Below are 27766 nucleotides of genomic sequence, written 5' to 3' on the forward strand. Positions count from 1 at the left end.
AAAATATTTTGTACATCTATGTCATTAAGAGATACATTTCAAATAAGTTTTTAAATAACTGTATCAAAATTTATAATATATTTGGATTATTCTATGTATTAATCATAATTATGAATGGTAATTCTAACTGTAAGAAGATTTTGCTATGTAAGAGTCTTATAGTCAGAGACACCTGGATACATTTTAAACAGTTATGTAACAGTGTTACTTTAATTACAGTATTAAAAATACATTGGAGTGCTTCCCTGGTGGCTCAGTGGTTAAGAGTCCACCTGCCAATGCAGGGGACATGGGTTCGAGCCCTGGTCTGGGAAGATCCCACATTGCTGTGGAGTAGCTGGGCCTGTGTGCTACAACTGCTGAGCCTGTGTTCTAGAGCCCGCGAGCTACAACTGCTGAGCCCGTGAGCAGCAACTGCTGAGGCCCGCGTGCCTAGAGCCCATGCTCCACAACAAGAGAAGCCACCGCAATGACAGGCCCACACACTGCAACGAAGGGTAGCCCCCGTTTGCCACAGCCAGAGAAAGCCCGCGTGCAGCAATAAGGACCCAATGCAGCCAAAAAAAAAAAAAAAAAATTAGAGAACAATCCTTTACAACTGTTTAAGCTTATGAGGTCATATTAAATTTTAATTTGGAAGAGTGCTTAAGTTCTGTAGAGCTCTAAAAAAGGAATGAGGACCATATACTGTCAAGTAAAAAATGAGGAGGAAAGAGGGTGGATGGTATGTTACTACTTATCTAATAAAAGAAATGAATATACACACACACATATACTCATATATTTACCTGCTATCAGTTAAAAAATATAATGGAAGGATAAACAGTAAAAGCCACTAAAATAATTACTTCATAGGGGATGGAAGGTAGGTGTGATAAGGATGAAAGCTATCCTTATCTTAATATAATTTGTACGACAGAGCTGAGTCCTTTCAATGTACTGTCATCATAGATTTGACTTTGGAATCATGCAAACATTTTATATAATTTTAAAATAAAATCAAACTTTAATAAAAGTCAATAAAAAGAAAAAATAAGATAAAAAATGAAAATAAAATGTATACCCAGTTAGTAATATAACAACAAAGAAAATAACTATGCCAAATGACTTTAAAACACAGTAATTTGACTGCATAGCCCTAGAACAAAAAGAAATAGAAAAACAAGTTTAACCTATTTTCAATAATGTTATGTTACTGATGATAATGTTGGCATTATCATTCTGTGACTATTATTTACAAAATGTGGATTAAATCAAGGAATTACTTCATACTCTAATTCATCAATGTCTTTGAGAACTGGGATTATGAACATGGGACAAAGAAAAAGTCAAAAATCTTGTAGTAGTGAATCTGAAGTATCAGTTGAAACCTATGATGTATTTTATCTTAAAAAAATCAAAAAAAACCCAACAAAAAACCCTATATTTCTTCTTTTAGTCCACTGAAAGGGCCTAGAAACTATGACCAATGTGGCAAAAATAAGCATCCCTAGCATCCAGATTGTGGATTTGAAATACCATTTCCCATTCAAAGAAACAAAGCTCATTAGGCCAGAATGTACAAAAGGAGCATGAAACACCTTGTCATACCATATAGCAAGAAGGCTATCAAAGACCATTAAGGGTCAACATCAAAAGAACTCAGAAGAAACAACATAAAGAGGTTTATACTGGTTAAAGATGAGACAATCTGAACTTCAGTAAGGATAACCAACTATAACAGTTTTGAATACATTATATACATAGATTAATGATACTGAAATTTTTAAATTTGCTTGAAAATAAAACTGGAGTCAGTAACAAGGGAAGGCTAGCTAAACGAGACTGGCCACTGGTTGGTTGATAACTGTTAGATCTGGGTGGTGATTACATGGTGTATCACTCTGCCTACTTTCATATATATTTTAGGTTTCCCACTATTAAAAGAACAGCAGCGTGTGAGAACATAAAAATAATTTTTATTTAGAAAAATTAATTATAAATTGAGATAACGATTACTTTTCCTACCTAAACAGTATACATTTAAGCAATTCTGTGTAGAATGGTAAGAACAGTATTCATCCTTAAGAGGTTAGTTTTAAAGCATTAGTTTAAAATAGCATTTACATTTTATCAAATATATCTCACATTGTAAGACAATTAACCACTTTAAACATGTAATTTGAGAGAATCCTTAACATATGAACAACTTACCTTTCAAAAGGTGCTTGGACTCTCTTAATTACATGATAAACAAGTATGTCTTTTGCCAACATATATTTATCACTTAATGATGTTATAAGTCTTAGGCATCCAATAAGCTCTAGGTAGTTATAATATTCATTTATTAAAGAGTTTAAGTCAGCCACAGTTGCTGCAGTATTTATCTGTAATGAAGAAGAAAATACACCCAGTTTACTCATTTACTTGTGAAAGATATTTACATTTCAAATGACACATTACTTTATACTCAGTTCTTGAGTACACCTGGGTGAAGTGAAAGTATACTAAGAATTATTTTCCTAGAATAAATGTCTGATAATCCAGTTTAATAAATACTGTATATTTCTGCCAAAACCTAGGTTTCAAAAAATCTAGACTATAATGCCACTTTAATATAGGAAATTACTTCCATAAAAGGTGGTAACTGATATAGAACAGTTACATAGCACTAGAGAGGCAAGAAAGAGGACCTGCAGAGATTTCATGAAAGAAAGAATAGCTGAGATTTAAAAAAATAGATACACTCAAGAGTATTTGAGGGAACAACATAAACAAAGATATACTTAACCATTTATGTGCCAGACACTTTCACATAGGTTAGCTCTTGAACAAAGTTACAGAGGGAGAAAGACAAAATTAGGAGGCAAAGTCCATTTGAATGGAAAATCTCCTTGCTATTTCTTTCTTCCAAAAAACTCTTCTTCCAGGTATTTACATGATTCCCTCATTTATTTCAGATCTCTCCTGGGACCTCAGAAGTTTTTCCTGACTACCCTGTTCAAACTACCTTCATACTCTAATAGTTGCGTATATGTTCTCATCCTTCCAAACCCATCACCCTAAGTTTTAGCTGGGCATACAGCCAAACTTACCTTAAAGCTAGTGTGGCCTTATGTGACTAAGAGCTGTCCAATGGGACATGAGTGAAAATGTGTCAAATTTCCCTGCACTCTACTTCCACTTTCTCCCTGTACAGCAAGCTTCAGCTATGAAGACAATATCCTAAATGATTACACAACAAGAGGAAGGAATCCAATTCTCTGGGTGACTTGGTATATCACAATTATACCTTAAAACAGGAGCCATTTCTGTAAAGGCCAGATACCATTTTATGCTTTGTGGGCCATACGGTGCTTGTCACAACTACTGAACTCCACCACTGTAGTGTAAGTGCAGTCACAGACACAAAACAAATGGGTGTGTTTGTGTTCCAATAAAACTTTAAAAAGGCAGCAGGCAAGACTTGGCCTACAGCTATAGTTTGCCAACTCCTACTCTAAAATCTAGATTTTAGAAAAAAATAAATATCTGCCTTTTTTGAGCCATTGTCTTTTGGGTCTCTTTATTACAGAAGCTTAGCCTATGCTTTAACTTACTATACCCCAAGCATTATCTTGGAAAAGATATCCTTCCTCTTATTCTGTTCTATTTTTATAATATATTTTACTACATGACAGTATATTATATATTTATTTATCTTGTCGTTTCTCTAATATGTAAATTCCAAGAAGGCAGGGGCTTTGTTTGGTTCACTACTTTATCTTCAGTGATAAAACAGTATGGGATACAGGGACTTCCCTGGTGGCACAGTAGTTAAGATTCCGTGTTCCCAGTGCAGGGGGTCCGGGTTCGATCCCTGGTCAGGGAACTAGATCCCACATGCGTGTCGCAACTAAGAGTTCGCATGCCACAACTAAGGAGCCCACCAGCTGCAACTAAGGAGCCCACCTGCCACAACTAAGACCTGGCAGAACCAAATAAATAATAAAAACAAACAAAAAACCATATGGGGTACATAGCACCTTGTAGATATATATATCTGTTGACTAAATCAGTGAAGGAACACTGGCTAGGAGTACAAAAACTGGAGTTAGTAAAGCCATGAGGAGAGCTCCAAGTGCCCTAATGAAGAACTCGAATTCCATTCAATAGGCAATGAGAATCCATTAGGATTCCTGAGGAAGAAAGCAATGTGGTCAAACCTGTACTTGTGAAAGAATCATCCTGAAGAAGATGATTAGAATAATATCTTAATTGTTTAAACTTAGATATAACCTGAGTTTGGTATAGTAAGCATACTAGAAATAAGAAGGAAAGGCCACTGTTAGAGACAGATGACTTGACACAAACTGATAAATGGAGTATGGAAGAATGAAAACAACCCTGTCTCCAGAATAACTTGGAAATAAGAAATCTCTTGAAAAGAAAAGGAAAATCAGGCAAAAAACCAAATTCTGGGAAAAAAATTATTTCTGTCCTAAACATGCTGTGCTCAATTTGGTAGGAAGACCCAGATCTTATCTGGATATAAACATCTAGGGGCTCAAAAATACAGGTCTGGAAATCATCAGAAAGGTTATAGATGAGGAGACTCTTTCCAAATAGTATAGAAGGAGGACTGTTAAGACAACGCTGAAAATTACCTAAGTTTTAGGGGTAGGAAGAAGAAGCATTAAAAAAGATAGTAATAGTCAAAAGTAGGAGGGAGTAGATATTAAAGAAAACAATAGAGATGAATTCAAATACAGTGGTGGTTGCAGAAGTCAGAGGAGATGAGGAATTAGAAAAGAAAGGCCTTTGCATGTGGAGATTTAGATCCCTGCGTATCAGCAATGAACTTGCTAACTCAGAAGAGTAGTGGTGGGAACACAAGTCTGACTGTAAGTTAAATGAGTAGGAAAGAGGAAGTGGAAACAATGAAGTTAAAGTACATTTTTTCTCGTAAAGAGGAGAAAAGAAAAAATAAATTGAAGGGTTAAAGGGTCAGTTTAAAATACCATTTTAGAATGAGGAGTCTTGGGCAAAATACACATTTCCAGGTTTCTTACTTTCTGGTTTAGAACTTGAAGCTTAACAAGATTAACCCAACATGCCCAAGGTCACATAGCTTATATCAGTTATTTCAAACTAAAATCTGACTTCTGAGCATTTGTTTTTAACCATTAAACTATACTGCCTATTAACTGAGACAATGGATAGAGTAGGCTTAACTATGGGAGAAGTTAATGGAGGAAAAGTTGAATTGGATTTCATTGTCTCAACTGTTTCATTACTTTCTAAATCAGTAACACTTGGGCAATGTTACTTATGATAAGTAAACTGAGTTTGTACAGATAACATGTGTAGTACAGGGCTTAATAAATGGTAACTATTTTTTTTTTTTTTTGCGGTACGCGGGCCTCTCACTGTTGTGGCCTCTCCCGTTGCGGAGCACAGGATCCGGACGCGCAGGCTCAGCGGCCACAGCTCACGGGCCCAGCCGCTCCGCGGCATATAGGATCTTTCCGGACCCGGGGCACGATCCCGTGTCCCCTGCATCAGCAGGCGGACTCTCAACCACTGCGCCACCAGGGAAGCCCATGGTAACTATTTTGAGGGGAGGAACACTGAGTCTCCCCAATTGTTTCCAAAGAGAAGAAATTCAGCCTGGTCTTTCCACCCATCACTCATATCTCCCTGTAGGAGGAAGGATAAATTTTCTGCTGGTAACCATCCTTTCTTCAGCTCCACCTGACGACAGGAAAGTGCACTTTCATCTGCTCTTGAGCATGCAACAAAGAACCTGCCTTATGTTGTCCCTGGCAGGGCAGATAAATCCATCTAGTTCTGAGGAGTGTTAGCAAGCCATTCTGACCACAGATCTAAGTCACATTATCCAACTGGTTTTATCAACATTAAACATGGCACTTTGATCTCTAGCTGCCTGCCCTTTACATCTGTCTCTTAAATGGTTGTTAACTTTGTTGGTAAACAAAAATAATGACACCCCTTAACTACTCCACAGAGTATTATTCTATTGCAGATCCATCATTTATATTCAAATACACCTAGAACATAGTCTACATCTGAACAAACAGGTACATTTCTTACCCTGATTATAATCTGTGCCACATCAAAGTCTGAGACATCGTCTAAAATTGGTTGGGTACTTTCTGGTCCATAAACAAGGCAGTTAAATAAGGTTTTAGAAAAGAAACCAGGTGAAGGACCACCATGAACCAAAGAAATGGCAAGCATTTTGCCAGCTTCATAGTAAAGATTCTCTTTCAGAGCTGTAAATACAGATAAAATATATCAAATACACCTCTTTTATTATTATATAACCATCATATGTAATTAATACATATACAATAAATTAAAAATTAAAAAATCCAAGCTTTAGACAAATGTAAAATAACCTAATTCACAGAAGGTATAATAATGTATAAAATATAAATTTCAACCAAAATATACAATTTTACAAATTTTTTTTCTATTATAGAAAAATATGTAAATACAGAAAGTCTTTTTATAAAATCACCTATAATCCTACCACCATAGTACCCAGTGTACACACTTTGGTGTATTTATAATATGTCTCATGTGCATATAAATATATACATAAATAGCTTGACTTCTGTCTTTTTCCACTTACTGTATTGTAAATTTTTAAAATATTACTTGAAATTATTCAAATATACAGTTAATGAATGCATTCAAACTAATTTACAGATGTGCTGCAATGTAAACCACCCCCTTATTACTGGCTAGCCCAGTTTCAACGACATGAGACACAATGTTACAGTCAACATCTATTTACACATTCTTGTTTATATATCTTTGATTATTAGGATAGATTCCTACATACGGTATTAGTGGTTCAAAGAATATGAACAATTTTAAGGTTGTTGATATACAAAATGGTACAAATTAACTCTCAACACTATATGCTATCTTACCATATCATCACAATATTTTTCAATGTGTCATTAAAAATGTTTTAGCTACTTCAATAACTCAAAAAGATATCATGTAAATTTTCCTTTATTTTTCCTAAAAATTAAAAGTAATTTATTAATAAGTAACATTAACAATACCTGAAATAATAATAAAATCTCCTCAACAATAACCTTATATACCACATATTAGTAGTCACATCTTACAGATGAAGAAATTGAGATCCAGAGGGGCTATGCAATTAATCTAGGGAAATAAAGCTACTGAAGTAGATGTGTACAAACTGAACTCAGATTTTGTGACTTAAATTCCATGTACTCTCTCCACTGTACCAAAACTGCCACGAATTAATAACATACTGATTACTTGGAGCGTTTTTGTTTTTTTTTAAAGGGAGTGTAGAATTAAACTGTGTGTACTATACATAGTACTAATGATCCTTGGTAGTTTCTCAATTATTTCAATGATACTTCAGGCAATGGTGAGGAAGTTCTAAAGAAAACATAGAAGGAAGTCAAATGGGATGATATGTCTTCTCACTCTCTCTCAAATTCCTATTACAGCAAAAGCGGTTATAAAAGCTCCTAAAAAAAGAATGCTAGAATTAACCAGTGTTTTGAGATGCCTGTTTTAATCACATTAATTCCTTACCAGAGGTAAAGACAGAAAAGTGTCATATATATAATTCTGTTAAATAAAAAAAAAAAACTCTTGAAAGCAAAAGTGTGCTAACAATCTGTTATATGTGAACCAAAAAATTATGTTATAAAAATCCTAGGTTGTGAAGAAACATGCCAACTGCAAATTTCAAATATATGAACAAGAAGAGCTCAAAAACTCATTCATCCCATTTGGCCACTCTATTCAAATGAATTAAAATTAAGTACATTTTTAAGAGGTTATACTTAATTATAGAATCACTTTAAGGAGGATTTTGCTATAAAGAAATTAAGGATATTCTAAAATAAAAAATGTTTCACTACAAAATTTATTTTAAAAAACATCACTTCCCCTTTTCTGTGATTCTATCATTATTTTAGTAACAAAGTGATTATACATTTTGACAGGTATTGAGTATCAATTCTAACCTGCTATCTCTTTCTTAATACATGGTATATTCAGTATGTACAATAATAAAGAAAATAATTACCTTGAGAATTGAGAGACAAGTTCTTTGACAAGGACCCTTCAAACAATGGTGAGTTCTCAAGTTGCTGCATTAAGAGACTTAGGAATTCTTGCTTTGATCCAGGCTGCTCTTTTCCAAAATGATCATTTTCATTAACATATGCTATTTCAATTGTATATGAAGGATTAAAGTTTTGATTTCTGAATCCATCTAAGGCACTATTCCAGATATTGGCTTTGTCGATAAATAATCTTTTAGCTTTTTTTTTAATTTGGAATCCTAGCTCTATTATTAGAGTTGAAATATCTCTTCTAAATTTGCTGCCTTGCCTATAAAACATGAATTTAAACATAGAGGTAAGTACTCTAAAGTACTTTACGTGTCACAGCAGTTACACAGCCAAATAAAAAAAGAATAGAAAGAAGTTCTTCCCCAACTCCCACCCAAAAGCAAACAATGGCCGCCAGTGGAACCAAAAAGTTATTTGATAACCTTGGTTCTAAATTCTTGATTCCCTCTACCCAATCTTTTACCAAATTAAAATCACCTAATGTTATACAATTCACTGGATTTAGGTATAAGAGTCAAAAGCTCAAACTCTTACCTCCCTGGACATACTTGCTTAACTGCATCTTTTTTTTTTTTTCTAACATCTTTATTGGAGTATAATTGCTTTACAATGGTGTGTTAGTTTCTGCTTTTAACTGCATCTTATTTCATGTTCACTAGATCCTTTAAAGATAGAGCAAATGTAATCTCTGCTCACTGTATGAGAGAACTATATTTTTAAGAGATTACATATTTTAAGCAGAATTCACACTCCTTTAAATAGTACTTTTCAGTTTACACTATTAATTCTCAAAGTGTGGCCCCAGAGCAGCAACAGCAGCAGCTGCCGCACCTGGAAACTTGTTAGAAACGCAGCTTCTTAAGCCCCGCAGCAGATAAACAGAATCAGAACCTCTGAGCATGAGGCCAGGCAACCAGTGCCCTAACAAGACCTCCAGACAATTATCTGGACTAACTCAATTGTTCCCTGCCTCAGTTTCTCCATCTGTAATTGGAATTAATGTACTCAAAATAATCCTGTTAGGGGCAATGTCCAAGGATCCTCTTTCTACATCAAATTAGGGACTGCAGTTTGAAAAATACCCTTCCAAACTACTCTGAGAACAGCTAATACTCTAAATGTATATAGCTACTTCCCGTTCTAATTTTCTCAAAACAGAGTTTTATATTTTTCTCCAATTCAAAATACACACCTCAGCAGGTCTTCACGCTGGGCTCCAGGAGACTGTCTGGGTAATTTAGGTGAAGATTCCTCCAACAAACAATCAGTTATTCCCACATTAGTGTTGGGTAATGTGTGTTTTTTGGCTTTTTGGAAATCGCCTACAGATTTAAAACCCAATGTTAGTATAATAGGAATACAGGTAGAAACTTTTGAATAATACGCATTTAAGTAAAAACATCTTTATTCAAAATCACAAAATATTACCTGAATTGTAAAGAATACCTCTACATTCCAAACATTCCCAATTTTGTTCCCATGATTGTAGTGAGGAACAGGCTAGATGTGTTCCGCGAGAACCACAACACTGACAGCGCTTTATTTCCCATTTGCTGAGGACATAAAGAGAAGCAGATTATTTCCATGTGGTATTAACTTAGTCTAATCCCAACCATCAGCACCACTGCACACCTCACTGTCCACCTCACACACACAGCCAACCCTTTTACCCAAGGAAGGAAAATAAATTATCTGCTTTGATACTGCATTACTTTTTCCTAAAGTTGTTTTTTCCCCCCATTTCATTTATTATGTTTGTAACTTCCTTCTTTAAATATTCTCTAGCTTAAAATACTAAACTAAATATCAGCATGTACATGCACATATACCCAAAGTATGTCTGATATGGAAGAAGCATTCAGTAAATACATTACCTTACCTAAAATACTATCTTTCCCATTCAAAGTGAGGAATTATTTCCTATAATAAGCTTGCTCAGACACCCCAAGTACTGTGCAGCTCAACAGGATCCAGACTTACTACCTGATCCGCATTTATATTCTCTCTCATCTTTTCCCCTCAATCCCCCACTCCCAATGTTTCCCCACTGTGTTGTGTGACATGTGCCAGTCAGCATTCACATTTTCTGTACGGGGGTGGGTTATAGCGTGCAGCCTCCTCTTTGTTTGGTTATGAATACGTCCGTCTGTACAGAATGGATATACTCCCTAAGTGTGTGGATATGTGGGTGATAAGAGACTTAGCTGCGTAACTTCACCTCTTGTAGGTGTGGGCGAATCTCCCTCCGTGTGGACATGGGTGTGTAGGGGTATGTCCTCTCTGTGTCTCCCTTTCTTCCCCAGATAGTTCTGCCAACTGATGATGAAGAGGAAGAAAGATGACAGCTAACGAGTGCTTATACACCAGGCCCAGTTCTCACTCTTTACATGTAAAGTTTCAGAAGGTTGGAAAAATTTCAGAAGGTTGGAAAAACCAGTTACCTCCATTTTGAAGAAGAGGAAACCAAAGCATAGAGAGGTAAATTGCTTGCCCAAACAAGTTCACACTGTTAGTAAGTCTCAGAGTGAGGTTTCCAATCCAGTTTACCTGGCTTCAGACTCATGCTCCTAACCACTCCACCATGCTGCCTTTCAGCAAATTACCTTCCTATCACTAGGATGAGAGGGAGTGAGACTGCAAAGAAAGCATTCAGATACCAGGACTCTGTGTCCTAGGAGAAAAGGCAAAGTAGCTGCCAGAAAGAAAAGGGAGTTTGGTAGCAAATGATTAGGTGACCAGAGGTATACAAGGAATATGTATATTAGTTAATCAAAATAGCCTAAAATGAATTTAGAAAATATCATTATTAATGAATATATATTGCTTCTTAGAACTGTAAAGTGCTTTACTGTCTACAAAGCACTTTATATACATTAATTTCATCTCTACCTCAGCACAACCCTTGAGCAGGGTATTATTAGTATTTACAGATGAATAATCAGGGTCACCAGATCAAGTAACTTAGGCAAGAATACACATTACTTGACATCTTCAATGAGACCTCCACCCTTAATGAATCTTTAGTCTAATGGCAAAGACAAATTTAAATATTGTCAACTCTATTGTAACAAGCACAATGAAGAGAAAATCCAGCCCAGAACAGGGAATCAGGAATAGTAAGAGCTTCTTAGGGGAAACTTTCCAAAGCTTGCAAGACTTCAGCTGAGTCTTCCAAAATAAGTAGTAGCTCACCTAGCCAAATCACTTTCCATAAGAGATAAGGCTCCCAATATTCTGCTCTGCACTTTAAGTTTCAGTTTGTCATATTAATTAAGACCACATAACAGGGATAAAAATTTATCAAAATTTCAACAAAATTATATTTGTTACTTTTTATCCTGCATCTTAAAAAATAAAGATACTCTTGATTTCTAATACCCCATACAGTATAGTGTACAGAGAAGGCAAAAAACGATTGTTAACATTATAGTCAACATCTACGGATATGACAAAAGAGTAATCAATAAATTTCAAATGCCAAATCCTCCTTATAGTGATCCAAAACAAACACTGATAGATTAACCTAGTTTCTTAACCTCTAGAACAGTGTCATCCAATAGAAATATAATGTAAATCATATATGTAATTTAAACTTTCCTAGTAACCAGATTTAAAAAGGTAAAAGGAACAGGTGAAATAAATTTGAGTATTTCCAAAATACAGTCATTTTGTTTGGCAGGTAATCAATTTAAAAAATTATTAACAAGATATTTTAAGGTCTTTTCTTACTGTTATGGGCTGAATTCTGTCATGTCCAGAATTCATATGTTGAAGACCTAATACCCAGTACCTCACAAGGTGACTGTAGTTGGAGATAGGGCCTTTAAAGCGATAATTAAGATAAACTGAGGCCATATGCGTGGGTCCTAATCCAATATGACTGGTATCCTAATAAAAAAAGATTAAGGCACAGACAGAAGGACACAGCTGGAAGGGAGCCACGTGCAAGCCAAGGAGAGAGGCTTCAAGAGAAATCAAACCTGCCAATGCCTTTATCTTGGACGTCTGGCCTCTAGGTTTCTGAGAAGAAAAATTTCTGTTGTTTAAGCCACCTGGTTTGTGGTATTTTGTTATGGCAGGCCTAGTAAACTAAGATACATATAAGTCTTCGGTGTGTATTTTACACTTACGACACCTCTCAATTTGGAATAGCCACATTTCAAGTGCTCAATAGCCACCTGTGGTTACTGGCTACCACAGTAGAGCTCTAGAAAACAGAGCCTCATGAAAACACACCACAAAAGTAACAATTATGCCAACTGCAATAATTTCTGTACACAGATGTAAATATGCATTTAATAAATATACCTCATCTCAAGTTAAAATTTCAAACATCCTAAGAGCAAAAGTACATTTCACTAACTAGAAAACCTACTTTCTCAAGCTGAAGGTTTAAAAAAGGACACTAGTAGAAATACAAAAGATCATGAGAGATTACTAGAAGCAACTCTATGCCAATAAAACGGACAACCAGGAAGAAATGGACAAATTCTTAGAAATGCACAATCTGCCAAAGCAACTGACAAACAATTAATCTCCAAAATTTACAAGCAGCTCATGCAGCTCAATAACAAAAAAACAAACAACCCAATCCAAAAATGGGCAGAAGACCTACAAAGACATTTCTCCAAAGATATACAGATTGCCAACAAATACATAAAGAATGCTCAACATCATTAATCACTAGAGAAATGCAAATCAAAACTACAATGAGATATCATCTCACACCAGTCAGAATGGCCAACATCAAAACATCTAGAAACAAGGCTTCCCTGGTGGCACAGTGGTTGAGAGTCCACCTGCCAATGCAGGGGATGTGGGTTCGTGCCCCGGTCTGGGAAGATCCCACATGCTGCGGAGCGGCTGGGCCCGTGAGCCATGGCCGCTGAGCCTGTGTGTCCCAAGCCTGTGCTCTGCAACGGGAGAGGCCACAACGGTGAGAGGCCCGTGTACCAAGAAAACAAAACAAAACAAAAATCTAGAAACAATAAATGCTGGAGAGGGTGTGGAGAAAAGGGAACACTCTTGCACTGCTGGTGGTAATGTGAATTGGTACAGCCACAGTATGGAGGTTTCTTAAAAAACTACAAATAGAAGTACCATATGACCCAGCAATCCCACTACTGGGCATATACCCTGAGAACTAAGCACAACTGAACTTCCCCATATACCTGTCAGGCACATTATAGTCTCGCCCTTCTTTGCAACGACATCTTCGGACATCACAATGCTCATAGTGCTGCAGAAGCTCTTGATAAGCATTTTCCTCTAATTCCCAAGATGCATCTCTGTAAATGAAGTAAGATATAAAATATACTTTGGCCTAAAATGTTACATAAAAGGACTGATAATGAATCTAAAACTATAAACTCTTCACAAACTTAGGAACAAGGATGAAACTTGTTCTTTTTACGATTAATCATTCACTTCAAGATATAAATCCCTTAGTGTCATTTTATCCTACAGTTAATTAGTCTCACAGTGAATTTCAAATGCTAAATGAAAAATTAAGTAGAAATTTTCTGAAACTTACATTTTTCCTAATATTTCACTTCTAATTTTTTGAATTTCAAATTTAGTACCATATTTCTGGATTCCTCTCACCTTTAAGTATTAAGAAAATTCTTCTTATACATTTTTAAACCACAACTTGATTCTCTCAAATAATTTATACATACCATTTTGAAGCCTATTATACTTGTGTATCAAGCAATCAATCAATATTGTACACAAGTGAGGTGTACAATTATTAAGAGACTATAAACAACTAATGAGACATTTAAGTCAGTACCTGGTTCTCAAGAACTAGCAATCTGGGGAGGAGGAGGAAAGGTGGTGGGGACGGTTTTACATTTCTCTGTTTGAAATGGCTGCTTGTCCATGAGTAATTAATCAGACATCAATGATTATTTCCATTGTTATTAAATCCTATATTTAAAACCTCTTTTCATCAAAAGGCTAAATGTTACTCACTTTTCAGGAATATGAATTCCCATTCTCAACATCTCTTTCTGAAATATATCACTATTATTGCATACTGTGCACCTAAAGAAAAACACTCCTGCATTTATTGCTTGAACCTATAGTGGAAAATAGAAAATATATGATTAATAATTTAACAGGTTATCAGGTTATGAATAAGATAGCTAATAGAACATGTGCGCTACTTTTCACATATATATTATGGAAACTTATTTTTTATGTTTGTGGTTCATAAACTTTGATAAACTAAGTTACCCTACAGCTAAAACTTGGGGATATTTCTCCCAATGGGAAAAAAAAAAAGATAATGAATTGACTGTTCTTTAACATCTATCACCAATATGTGTTTCTCAACCCTTTGTATCTAATGTCATTTCTGTTCCCAAATATTGTGTTGTCCATCACTCTCTGTGAATAAAACAGTAAACATCTTCAGTTACTTCATCTAGGAAGGATGTTTAAATAAATGTTACATATAAAGCATCGTTGGTTCTGTTTTTAACTCAATCTCTGTAAGTTTTCTTCCTAAGGGGGAGAAGCATAAAACCTATTCTCACTGCTTCAGCAAATAAAAATACAGAAGCAGCAGAAAGAGAGAGAAAGCGTAGCCAATCACCAGTTTAAAAAGCTAGTAGCACACACTCATTTAATAAATATTTAATCCCTATTATATAGGCGCCAAACACTATGCTAGTACCAAAAATAGAAACATAAAATGACTTAGATCCTATTTCAAGGAATTCTTGGGAGTAGGCATATACTATAAAAGTATTATTATTTTTTAATACATTTATTTATTTATTTATGGCTGCGTTGGGTCTTCGCTGCTGCACGCAGGCTTTCTCTAGTTACAGCGAGTGGGGGCTACTCTTTGTTGCGGAGCATGGGCTCTAGGCGTGTGGGCTTGAGTAGTTGTGGCACATGGGCTTAGTTGCTCCGCAGCATGTGGGATCTTCCCTCTCTTCCATAGATACTTTAAAAAAAATACTTTTAGGACTTCCCTGGTGGCACAGGGGTTAAGAATCCGCCTGCCAATGCAGGGGACACGGGTTCGAGCCCTGGTCCGGGAAGATCCCACATGCCGCCGAACAACTAAGCCCGTGCGCCACAACTACTGAGCCTATGCTCTAGAGCCCACGAGTCACAACTACTGAGCCTGTGTGCCACAACTACAGAAGCCTGTGTGCCTAGAGCCCATGCTCTGCAACAAGAGAAGCCACCACAATGAGAAGCCCACGCACTGCAAAGAAGAGTAGCCCCTGCTCACTGCAACCAGAGAAAGCCCGTGCGCAGCAATGAAGACCCAACGCAGCCAAAAATAAACAAATAAATTTATTTAAAAATAACTAAACAAACAAATAAAAAGTATATACGGAAGAGAAAGGAAGAACTGAAGTTTATGTAAGAGCCTGACAAAAATGTCACAGGGATGGTACGGTCAAAGTTAAGTATGAAAGAAGTAGGGGTTTGCCAGGAAAATAGGACAAAAGACAATACAAGGAGAGGGAATAGCATATATCAAGTCTCAGGGGCAAAAGAGTACATGTGATTGGGGAAATAATAATAATATACTTAGAAATTACACGCTGATCATACTGAACTAAGTAATTAAAATAGACAGGTAAATCAAAGTCAGTAGTGTGAAGAATTGACAGAGAATAAGGCATGCAGGAGTTAGTGGCCTCCGGCAAAAGTCTAGTTAAAAAAAAAAAGTGTCTGAAGTGAAATCACAAAGGGTTTAAGGTAGAGGGTAGCAACAAAAAAAGATACACCAAAAATATTAAGCAGATCTGACAGACTTGGAGAATGATTTGTGGATGGTGAAGAAAGAAATGGACAAAGAGGAATCCAGGTTCAAACAACTAGCAGGCAGCACACACACAACATGTGAGAGGGAAGCAACAAGTTAATGAAATCTCTGTTGAACCTAAAGGATCTTTGAGCAATTGTACACAGATGCCAAGATCTTACTAAGTATAGGATATGATACAAGGAACTGTCTAGAATGGAGAAAAGAAAAACAGCATAGGACATATGAAAGATACCAACAAGACCACAGCAATGATGTGAGAAATCCAAACTGAACAAGAATAGTGACAATTCTCTGCATACAGAGTGAAAAGTCAATTTCTTTGATATTAATCTATAGTCTCTCCTCACAAAATCCCAATGTATATAGCATTTGTAGTGGTCACAAATGAAATTTGCTTAACCACATACAATTCTCATCCTACTGCATAGGTTTGTTCTTCCTTCAACTCTTTTATATTAATGGAGTTCAGAGATTAAAAAAAAACTATTTGGGTATTATTATAGCTACCTAAACAGGGTAGACTCCATTTACTATTTCAGTTAAGACTTGTATCAGAGTGGAAAAGCCACTGGAGTTCCTTTAAGGAACATGACTCAAGAATGAGCTCTGTCCTGGTGTGCTCTAACCAAGTAATAATTGCTTGCTTGTTAATATTTATATCACAGACAGGTGTCCATGGGTCCATGACCTTATATCTGCATAAAGTAGACCTACATTTTTGTTAGTAGTACTACTTCTAGTTTTTAATGACAGAATTAGAAACTTGGTATTTTCAGAGTTCACAAAAAGTCCTATGAATACTAGGTCAAATTTGAGAACCTCTGTCTGTTTCATTATTAATGCATAATGAGGCAAATCTTATTTGTCCTGAAAAATAACATACTATTACAAATTATACAAAGTTAACAAGATGATACATTTGGCAGCAATTACATTCAATTCATTCAAATACAAACCCTGAATTAAGATAAATTACCTTTTAAAGATTCTCACATAATGTGAACTTCTTCCTCAATAGGTAAAGATAGCACTTCATGATGTTTATGAACTGCACTCTCTAGATCCCTTTACAAACACTTCTTTGTAAGAATGAACAGGATTTCTAATATTTACCCAACAAAATAGGCTCCATCCTGCCACTTTTAACTGATAACTAATAATAACTAACTAATACTAAGAATAAGAGTTCAAGGCTCATACAAAAAAAAACAGGAAGTAAGCAAGCTTTACTACTTTGACTACTGTTAGTACTTTTAAGATTTTGTTGAAATATAAGAGGATTTACATCTCCTAACTTAAAAAAAAGAACTTTTGTAGTTAATTTGTAATCAATAATATTTCATTTTACTAAACAATAATAAAAGCCAAGCTTCAAAAAACAGTATAAACTTAAGTAAACCCTGTGTCACGTGGCATTCTATCAACTATAACTGTCTAACAATTGGCACTTTCACACATTTATACTATATATTGGATATTATTAATAACTGGGATCTTTTTAAAATTTTAAATTATCTTCTGAATTGAAGAAACTAAATTGTTTAATGTGTGTTTTATGATATTTCATTTACTTGAAAACTTGTCGTCAGGTTTGACATACAAGGTGGCTCTCAAAGAACTAATATTAATATCAATTCATTAGATAGCAATCAGTTTACTGTCAAAAAGTTATGATAAAGTGTTTACTACAGCTAAAAAAAATAGACCTCTTAACATTAAATTAGCTTACAGTTAATTATTTCACATATCTTGGTTTTCTAAGCTTAAATATATAAATGAACTTGGGAATTTAAAATCTGTGTATTATTCATTGTGAAATACCAACAAAATCCTTGGGTAAAAACAACAAAATTTTAAAAGTGTAAATAAACATTAAAAGGTAGTATCCAAACTTTTATTAAAACATTAATTGTAGGGCTTCCCTGGTGGCGCAGTGGTTGGGAGTCCGCCTGCCAATGCAGGGGACACAGGTTTGTGCCCTGGTCCGGGAGGGTCCCGCGTGCTGCGGAGCGGCTGCGCCCATGGGCCATTGGCCGCTGAGCCTGCGCGTCCGGAGCCTGTTGCTCCGTGGCGGGAGAGGCCACAGCAGTGAGAGGCCCGCGTACCGCAAAAAAATAAAACAAACGAACATTAATTGTACACTTCAGTACGGTGAATTTTATATGTAAAATTTGATTCAATAAAGCTGTTTTAAAAAGTTACAAGTAGTAAGAGCTAAAATACACATCAATTTTTTCTAATTTAAAATTCAAATCAGCAAGCAACAAATTTTATACCAGAAAAAGCTGACAAAACATCTTACCTGTAAACAGTCTCTATGGAACCAAGCATTCTTACAACAAGGACTTCGTAATATGCTGTAAGTTGGAATAGGCTCAATAAATTCCAAGCAAATGGTGCATGGTAAGGAGTCTCTATAATTATTAGATGTAATTATCTGAACAGGTCGATGGTTCCAACAAAATGACCTAAAAACGTATATTATTTTAAAACATCTAATAAATTATACAGCACAACTAGACTAGCTTTACAATTCATATTTATAAGAGAAAATTTGTTCGTCTCTCTCGTAATTAACCTACAACAGACTGGAACAACGGCACTATAAATCAGTCTCATAATCTATAACTAAGGAGAGTTGAATTTTCAAAATGTGAACCTTTTGCTGGTGAGATTTACTTCACAGAATTTCAGTAACTAATATTATGTTGAGAATCCTACGTAATACTGTTAGCAACAGAGTATACACACCATTGTACTCAACCTTGCACAAATTCAAAGGAAGGAACTTAAACTTAAAAATAATATATTAATAATATAACAAATAAAATGCAAATAATAACTTATTCTTAACCCACTAAATGTATTTCCATTTGTATTTCCTAAACTGCAATTCTCATATAACAATCCATTAAATAGGTCAAGAGCACAAAGACTAAAAGAAAGAAATCACTCATGATACCAAAATTCATAAAATCTTGATGTTTAGAGCTAAAGTCAAGAAGCAAATATTTTTAGGGGCATCCCAGGGCATAATGTTTATTTTTTGGACTCCACCAAATTTACATGCCTTCACTTTACTCAATGAGAAACACATATGTCCCTGTGAAAAAAAAGTAAACTATTAAATCTAAAGAATGACATAAAATCTAGAATTATGTAAGCTGGAAATTTTCACTGAATATGAGTATATTAACAGTTCCATATTATATTCTAGAGCTGAAAGCTAGAGGTGAATATTAATCATTAAGTCCATTACAGATATTGCAATTCTCCAGACTCTGCAAATAGAAATGATCATAAAGGAAGGGGAGAGAAATTATATATATATATATGTACACACACCCACACACACATATCTAAAGTATACATATAACCTCAATGCAGCTTTGAAAAGAAATTTGACAAAGGAATTATATAATTGGGAGATCCATATCCATTTTCCATTTTTCTTTTACATTTTCTTTCATATTCAACAGTTAACTAACTCACGCAAAATTGCCAGTGAACTGGAAAATACATTCTCTCTGAAGTCCGCATGGGAAATGATAACTTCGTTTACATCGGGGTGTGACACATCCAATTGAAGCACCGGTTTTCTTGCAAATACAGCATTTCTAAAAGAAAGTATAAAAATAGGAGTTATAACACGTACAAAACTTGAGTACTATAGATAAGACCGAGGTATAAATGAATATTCTTTGTGGAGAGTCTGAAAATTATTTTCATCATACAACAGCTGTGAAGATAGTATATTAAAGAAATTTCCTGAAAAAACCTGTTCTACCCAGAAACAATCTAAAGGGACTAAAGATTCACTCCCATAACAATTTCTGGTAAAGGAAACACCTCTAACCAGAGAAGCTTCATTTCCTTCGTATCTGCTAAAATATTTTAAACTGAAGGGTTTGTAAGCATAATGGTTATACATGAAAGTGTCATTCAAATTTCAATAGAAAACACATAGTTAGGAAATATTTATTAAGGACAACAGCAAAACAATACTAAAAACCAATCTGTAAAATATTGGCTAGGATCACTCTATCCTAACCAAATGAAAAAGTGTTAGATACCCACAGTAGGTTAAGTAGTGATTCCCTCAAAAGATATGTTCAAGTCCTAATTCCTGGTACCTTTGAATGTGACCTTATTTGGAAACAAGGTCTTTGAAGATACTTGATTTACAAGTATCTACAAAGCTATCTTTAGCTTACAAGTATCTTGAAAGCTAACGATTTCAAGATGAGTTCATCTTGGATTTAGAGTGGTCCCTCAATCAAAAGGCTGGTGTCCTTGTAAGTAAAAGGAGAGGGAGATTTTAGAGACACACACAGGGGGAGGCCACATGAAGATGGAAGCAGAGATTGGAGTTATGCTGCCACAAACCAAGGAATGCCAAAGGTTGCCAAGCAGGCATCAGAAGATCGAAGAGAAGCATGGAACAGATTATCCCTCAGAGCTTCCAGAAAGAATCAATCCCTGTAACAGCTTGATTTGGAACGTTCAGTCTCCAGAATTGTGAGAGAATAAATTTGTTTCAAGCAACCCAGTTTGTGGTAATCTATTACAGCAGCCCTAGCAAACAAATACAATACCACTGCCACTAACTTAAATATAACGGTGGTATATAAACAGAAAGACTATTAGATGAATCAATCATTAGTAAAATACAGAACAGTACCTAAAATATCTTGGAACCCTTGAGATGACAACTATAATGGCCACTGATGGAGAGATTATACTGCTGACCCGTCAAACAACACCAGGTTGTATACTTTGCCAACCTGAGGCTCTCCCTGTAAACTGACGTATGGAATTCTACTGTAAGGTCACAAATAGAGACACCTCTTCAGTATCGAGATATTCTCAAAGGTTCACAATATACTCAGAGAGGTTACAGATGTCTTAAGAAAACATTTCCAAACTGCAAGGGGACCTATACAGGTCATGTTTCATGACAAGTTCACTATCACCAAAAGATTGAGAAATTTTGATACTAATACTCTCACATGGCCCTTAGATAAATGCCACTGTTAACCTTTTTCCCAAGGTTTTCCCTTGTGCCTTAGAACCTCTATTTTACCGTTAACTCCTCTGCATCTTCAACATCTTTAAAAATAATTGCTTCCATTTCTTTGTCTCAACTAAAAGAAAGGTCTCTGCATGCTTCCCTTATAGAATCTCTTGAATGAAGCTGCTTATTTTTCCAGCCTCCTTAATTTCCAGACTTGGCAAGGAGTGGGAGTGGGATATGGACAGAGGCAGGAAGGAGGACAAGCAGAACATTATTTTAGTTCTGTGTGGCAGATTGCAGGCCACTACTCTATCAGACTTAAAAAGATATGGTCCTTTGAACCTAATGACGTCTACACTCTGCCATCTAATAATTTCCTGGTCAGTTCTCCACCTCCAGGCTTTGGCACCTTTCTCTGTATTTTAATTCTTGCTGTCATTCTAAATGACTTCTGCACTGATGGGACAACCTTTCTTTGACTTCCTCAACTAAAATGTGTCAATGCACTTCATCACCACTCCAGTATAATGAAGAATCCTCTCATCACCCCAAACTGCTCCACCATGGAACTCATCAATTCCATTATCACATTCTCTGAACAGAAACCCCTGTACTTCCAATCTTCTCATTCTCTTAACTCTCATTATTTCTACTCAGGCCACATGGAGACCTACAGTCTGTTCATTGCACATAATATAGTAAGCTATCACACAAAAGATTCACAAATTATAACTGAATGAATAAGGAGTTAAGGTTTAGAATATCTATCTTGGAGAACAAAAGGCATGGAACACAAGAACACCATGTCACAGAAGAGCCACAAGAGATGTGGAGATCATAAATTATTAGTCTGTATAGTTGTGTAATTTCCATGTCAATCTTTCATTCCAACCCAACAAATGAGGTGTAAGAATGAAAAGTCAATAGTTGGGTTGCCTCAGGATTGAAGGTCTGAAGAACAGCTGAGTGGAAGTATGGTCATAATTCTGACGGTAAGAGTGGATGAAATGATGGGTAAGTCGGAAGAAGATAAGGAAGTGAAATCAGTATTGTCACATATCTTATCCAGGGTTGGTTTAGCAAAATGTTCTTCTAAAATTTACTGTATTTGACAAAAATAAGCATTGGAACATAAAAACAATATCTTACAGATTTCTAGTAGAGAAAGTGATAGAATAGACTTCCTTAGTATTGACAATATTTATGGTATTAGGTGTAATGAGTAAAATAATTTACTTACCAGTTTTGAAGCCCTAGTCACTTCTTTCCTGATATCTTCTATTAGAAAACCATAAACTCCTTCTTCTTCTTTACCCCTCTGCCAAATTCCACTTGACATCAACTATGAATATATTCTCAATTAGAAAATAAACTCTAAGAAACTAGTTCGGAATGAAAAATATATACCTATAATATTCCAATAAAAAATGGGCATAAAACAATTCAAATTTTAAGAATCTCTTACCTATAATAGTTATTTTTCATGGTCAAAGTAAGAGGCTACTCACATTCTTTGATTTGGAAGACACTGTATATTAACAGTTCATGTAACCAAACTGGTTTCTAAAAAGTATTACAGAAAATAACAGAAAAAGAAAGGAAGAAAAACAACAAAAAACACTTATAATCAAGCTTTAGGGGAAAAAAAAGTGGCAAATACTTAAAGGCATATATGTAATAATAATGAATACTATGGAGATAATTATCAGTGATATTTTAGGTTAACTTTAAATCTCGCTGGATTCTGAATCATAGAAGGCATATTTATAGGGAATCTACTGAATTGCAGTTAACGCAAATGAATTTTTAAAAATCTGTTTTAATTTCAATTTAAATATGTTAAAGGAACATGAATCAAGAAAAAGCATGAGACTGTGAATAAGAAATCCCGACTTCGCAAACCAGGCTCTGTGTCCAACTTTCTGAAAGCCTAGGCAAGTAATTTAATGTTTCTGACATTAAACACAAAAATAAAAACAATAGACTAGGTTGTTTCCAAGTCTCTTTCAGCTCTAACATTCCATTACCATTTATAACATTACTATACTTTCGTGTTCACAATGAAATAGAATCTTTTAAGTGTTGAGCCTAGGGTCAGTATGTTTCAGGATTACTATACTCATTAATAAAATAAGAAAGAATATAAGGGAAATTTTGATAAGACCAACTTAAGCATATTAAATAACTCCAACATACTTCAGATTTGTGATCAGTTTTATTTTAATCAGTATAATATATCCTTTAAAAAACCCAAAAGTGATATATGTTACTTAAGAATTATGAAAAAATAACCCACTGACTAATAAAATAGTTGTCCTAACTCTACTACATAAAAAGTAAAATACACTCTTTAGAAAAATGAAAAGGTTTTCTTTTGTGATGCAAACTATAAGGCTCTAACTTACAAATATGTTTGGAATGTCAACTTCATGGTCCCTTAAATCTTGGTACAAAGTAGGTAGATTCCTAGACCAGTCTACAAATTTTAGAGAAACACCAAGAATTTATGTTAGATGATTTCTCAAGGAAGCATCTAAAGAGTTTTAACATGGATGCTGTTGTGGGTATAAAAATATGTCCTCAAATTTGTTGATATTCCTTCCTTAAAGTGGTGGGAACTAATTCCTTCCCCTAAGTGTGGGTTAGGATTAATGACTCACCTCTAACAGAATAAAGCAAAACAGTGGTATGTGACTGTAAAAACTAGGTCATATGGTTCCATCTTGATGTATATCTATCCCTCTGTCTCTCTCTTTCATCACTTCCTCTGGGAGAAGGCAGATGTCATGCTGTGAGCAGCGCTATAGCCCAGGAAGTACGGAACTGAGACATTCTGCCAACAGTTAGGAGGAACTGAGGCCAAAAGCCACGTGAGTGAGCCATTGGAGATGGATACTCCAGCCCAGTCAAGCTTTCAGATGACTGAACCATGGCTGACATCTCAATTGCATCCTCATGAGAGACCCTGAGCCAGAACCACCCAGCTCACCCAATACCAGATTCCTGTCCTTCAGAAACCATTTGAGAACAGAAAGAGTCACAGATGTAGAAAACAAACTTATGGTTACCAAGGGGGAAGTGGGGGGAGGGAGGGATAAATTGGGAGATTGGGATTGACACATACACACTACTATATATAAAATAGATAATAAGAACCTACCACATAGCACAGAGAACTCTACTCAATAATCTGTAATGACCTATATGGGAAAAGAATCTAAAAAAGAGTGAATATATGTATTCACTGTATAACTGATTCACTTTGCTGTACAGCAGAAACTAACACAACATTGTAAATCAACTATACTCCAATAAAAATTAATTAAAAAAAAGAAACCATTTGAGATAATAAATGTTGCTTAAGCTGCTAAATTTCAGGATAAATAGTTAAGTAGCAATATATAACTAATACAAGTGCCAAGAATTGCTGCATGTGCTCATGCAACCTTAGCATGCTAAGGCAGTGATGGTGCCACTAATATCTTAAGGCAGATTCAGTGAGGTGAGAAGTTGGTGGAGGGAATGCGGAACAAATGAGAGACTAATTCTCAATATGACATCATTTTTTCTTTCTTCCGAGTGACACATAAATTAATCTATTTCCTTTTACACAAATATTTATTACCTTTAGTCAGAACTTTTCTTTCCAGGTTCTCTGTGAAATAAAATACTTTTAATTTTACTTCTTAAACCTTCAAACAAGTCTTTTCTGAGACTTATCACTAGCAACAATGAAAACAAAGTACTAAAATGAACAACTCCCTTAGAGACCTAACCATTTTCTCCTTTTTTCCACTGAGGCCCTAAAGGGTTAGACAAAAATAAGCAAGTAATGATGACAGGTATTTCTACATACCAAGTAATTTCAGAATCTTAGAATTTGATAAATGAAAAATCTTATTTTTGCATATAAGCAAAAGGAGATCCAGAAAAGTTAAATGACTTATCCATTTCTCAGAAACCAGCCATCAGGATCGAATTCTCTTCTTTAGAAGAATATCAGATTGCTAGGATTTAATTAAAAATTATACTCACCAAACAATAGTAATGTACAGTGAGATTCCATTTCTCATTAGTTTTCTTTTCTCCATATTTAATAGGACAGTCATCATTTTTTCGACAGAAAACACAAGCTAACAGTGAAAAAAGTAATAGATATAAAAAAATTTTAAACAAAAACAAAAAAAAACCCTATGGAATTGGTGCTTCTCTCAATTGATGTGTTCAATTCTTTTTGAGAGAGCAAATCACTTTATATTGTTATCAGTAAATTAAAACTTCCAATACGTACTTCTAAAACAATAATGTGACTTTACATTTTTTTCATTAATCTTTAATGATGAATCCCAGTGTGTTGTTAAAATGGCAACTCATTGAAAACAACAGATTAGGAAACTCTGAAACTCCATCTCTCTAAAGCAATAAAACCTGCCAAATGCTGGTTGTGCATTTGGTTATGCTGCCAAAACCATCAGAATCAACTTTTCAGAAAATCTGAAATCTGATTTAAAAACTTAAAATAATCAGAAGAATGCTTCATAAAGAAACAAGCTGCCAAAATTTGATGAGAGATTTGTGGCATTTTAACTTACCTGCCAACCATCCCCCACTCTCCAGCTGGGCAATGGCCTTAGGCCCATGTTCAATGTGTATTGTTCCTTAGGCCCATGTTCCTGGTGTGGATTGTCTAAGAGGAGGTAATATGGACCTTGTCAAAGAAATGTGATTGTGTGTTCTGACCTGTATGGTGGCTCCCCAAGGGACCGGCTCAGATGCCTGCCCTTGTTTCACCTGCCTCAGAAATTTCTCAGGGTTGGAGTCTGACTGTCAAAAACATTTAAGACAAATATACTAGAGGCAGCAGCTTGAAGCAAAGGATAACAGACAGGGTAAGCAGGTCACAGAACAAAAAGGCTAGGAAAGAAGAGTCTGGAAAAGGAAGATACATGGGAAAATAAGGGCTTTGAAAAGCTCCCAAATATATCAGGGAATCTAGAAGGACACCACATGCCCAGGACTGGATGCATACTCAGAAATGACCCTAGAAACTCCAAGCTTTCACCTCTGGCTGATCTTTAGGCTTGTAGACTCATATAGCAAGCCTATATGAAAAAGGAAAGATCCCAAATCAATGACTTTATTTTAACCTTAAAGAACCAGAAAAAGAACAAACTAAACCCAAAACTAGCAGAAGAAAGGAAATAATAGAGATTAGAATAGAGATAAATGACATAGAGAATAGGAAAACAATAGAATAAATATAAACAAAGTTGGTTCTTTGAAAAGGTCAACAAAACTGGCAAACCTTCAGCTAGACAAAGAGAGAAGACTCAAAACTTATAACAAAGCTACAGAAATCAAAAGTGTGGTAATGACATACAGCTAGACATATAGATCAATGGAAAAGAATCCAGAATGACCATACATCTATGGTCAATTAATTTTGAACAAGTATTCCAAGATCATTCCATGGGGAAAGAATAGTCTCTTTAACAAATGGGGCTGGGACAATTGGATAGCCACATGCAAGATAATAAATTAAATCCCTATCTCATACAAAAATTATACAAAAATTAATTCAAAATAGATCAAAGACTTAAACATAAGAGCCGAAACTATAAAACTCTTTCTTAGAAGAAAATGCAGGGATAAATCTTCAAAACCCTGGTTTTTCAGATATCACATGACACCAAAAGCAAAAGTAATAATAGATAAACTGGACTTCATCGAAGTTTAAAATTTTTGTGCATCAAAGAACACTATCAACAAAGTGAAAAGACAATCTACAGAATGGTTAAATATACTTGGAAATCATATACCTTTTAAGGGTCTAGTGTCCAGAATATATAAGTATTACAACCCAACAATAAACACACAACTCAATTTTAAAACGGGACAAAGGATCTCAATAAACATTTCTCCAAAGAAGATATAAAATAGCCAATAAGCACATTAAAAGATGCTTAATATCATCAGTCATCAGGGAAATGCAAATCCCACAATAAGATACCATTTCACACCCACTAAGACGGCTACAATAAAAACGTCAGATAATAACAAATGCTGGCAAGGAGCTGGTGAAATCAGAACCCTCATATACTGCTAGCTGAAATGTAAAATGGTACGGCCACTTTGGAAAATAGTCAGCAGTTCCTCAAAAAGTTAAACACAGTTACCATGTGATATAACAATTCCATTCCTGAGTATATATAATACCAAAGAATTAAAAACAGATGTTCAAATACTTGTACACTAATGTTCAGAGTAGCACTGTTCACAATAGCCAAAAAGGAAAACAAATCAAATTTCCATCAATGGATGGATGAATGGGTAAACAAAATATACCATATCCATACAATGGAGTATCTTTCAGCTATAAAAAGCAATGAAATACCGATACATGCTACAACACGGATGAGCCTAGAAACATTATGCTAAATCTAAGAATACAAGCACAAAAGGTCACATATTATATGATTCCATTTATACAACAGATTGCATTATCCAAAATAGGTAAATCCACAGAGACAGACGTAAAGCAGGCTGGTAGTCTCCACAGGCTGAGGACAGGGGAAATGAGAAGTGATTGCCTAATGGACAGAGTTTTCTTTTGGGGGGATGATAATGTTTTGGAACTAGATAGTGGTAATGGTTGCACAACACTGTGAATGTATGAAGTGCCATCAAATTGTACCCTTCAAAATAGTTAAGATGATGAATTCTATTTATACGTTATATGTATTTTACCACAATAATAAAAAAAAATTTTTTTAAGGCAAATTGTAGAGTCAGGGAGATCTGAGTTAAGACTCGGCTCCACACTCTTGCTGTGTAACCTTG

General features: G+C 35.3%; 1 protein-coding gene across 6 annotated transcripts in view; it reads right to left on the reverse strand.

Annotated features, from left to right (window-relative positions):
* The window catches only part of G2E3 (G2/M-phase specific E3 ubiquitin protein ligase), a 59385-nt gene that overhangs the window by 10612 nt on the left and 21007 nt on the right, over positions 1 to 27766 (reverse strand). For 4 of the 6 annotated variants that reach the window (XR_003001471.1, XR_003001470.1, XM_024732657.1 and 1 more), the window contains exons 3-13: positions 24962 to 25059; positions 22167 to 22268; positions 19405 to 19529; positions 18215 to 18380; positions 14091 to 14197; positions 13289 to 13405; positions 9546 to 9670; positions 9310 to 9439; positions 8069 to 8376; positions 6073 to 6254; positions 2194 to 2366 (exon numbers count right to left, since the gene is read on the reverse strand). Coding sequence is in view for 4 of the 6 variants with exons in the window: in XM_024732657.1 (XP_024588425.1) it covers positions 2194 to 2366; positions 6073 to 6254; positions 8069 to 8376; positions 9310 to 9439; positions 9546 to 9670; positions 13289 to 13405; positions 14091 to 14197; positions 18215 to 18380; positions 19405 to 19529; positions 22167 to 22268; positions 24962 to 25059 (1633 nt within the window). In the remaining 2 variants the exon portion in view is untranslated. The remainder of the gene's footprint in view (positions 1 to 2193; positions 2367 to 6072; positions 6255 to 8068; positions 8377 to 9309; positions 9440 to 9545; positions 9671 to 13288; positions 13406 to 14090; positions 14198 to 18214; positions 18381 to 19404; positions 19530 to 22166; positions 22269 to 24961; positions 25060 to 27766) is intronic. The other 2 variants (XM_024732658.1, XM_024732659.1) reach the window with 2 other exon arrangements.

The sequence above is a fragment of the Neophocaena asiaeorientalis genome, unplaced genomic scaffold (genome assembly GCF_003031525.2).
Source record: "Neophocaena asiaeorientalis asiaeorientalis breed wild unplaced genomic scaffold, Neophocaena_asiaeorientalis_V1.1 scaffold216, whole genome shotgun sequence".
Classification (NCBI taxonomy): domain Eukaryota; kingdom Metazoa; phylum Chordata; class Mammalia; order Artiodactyla; family Phocoenidae; genus Neophocaena; species Neophocaena asiaeorientalis.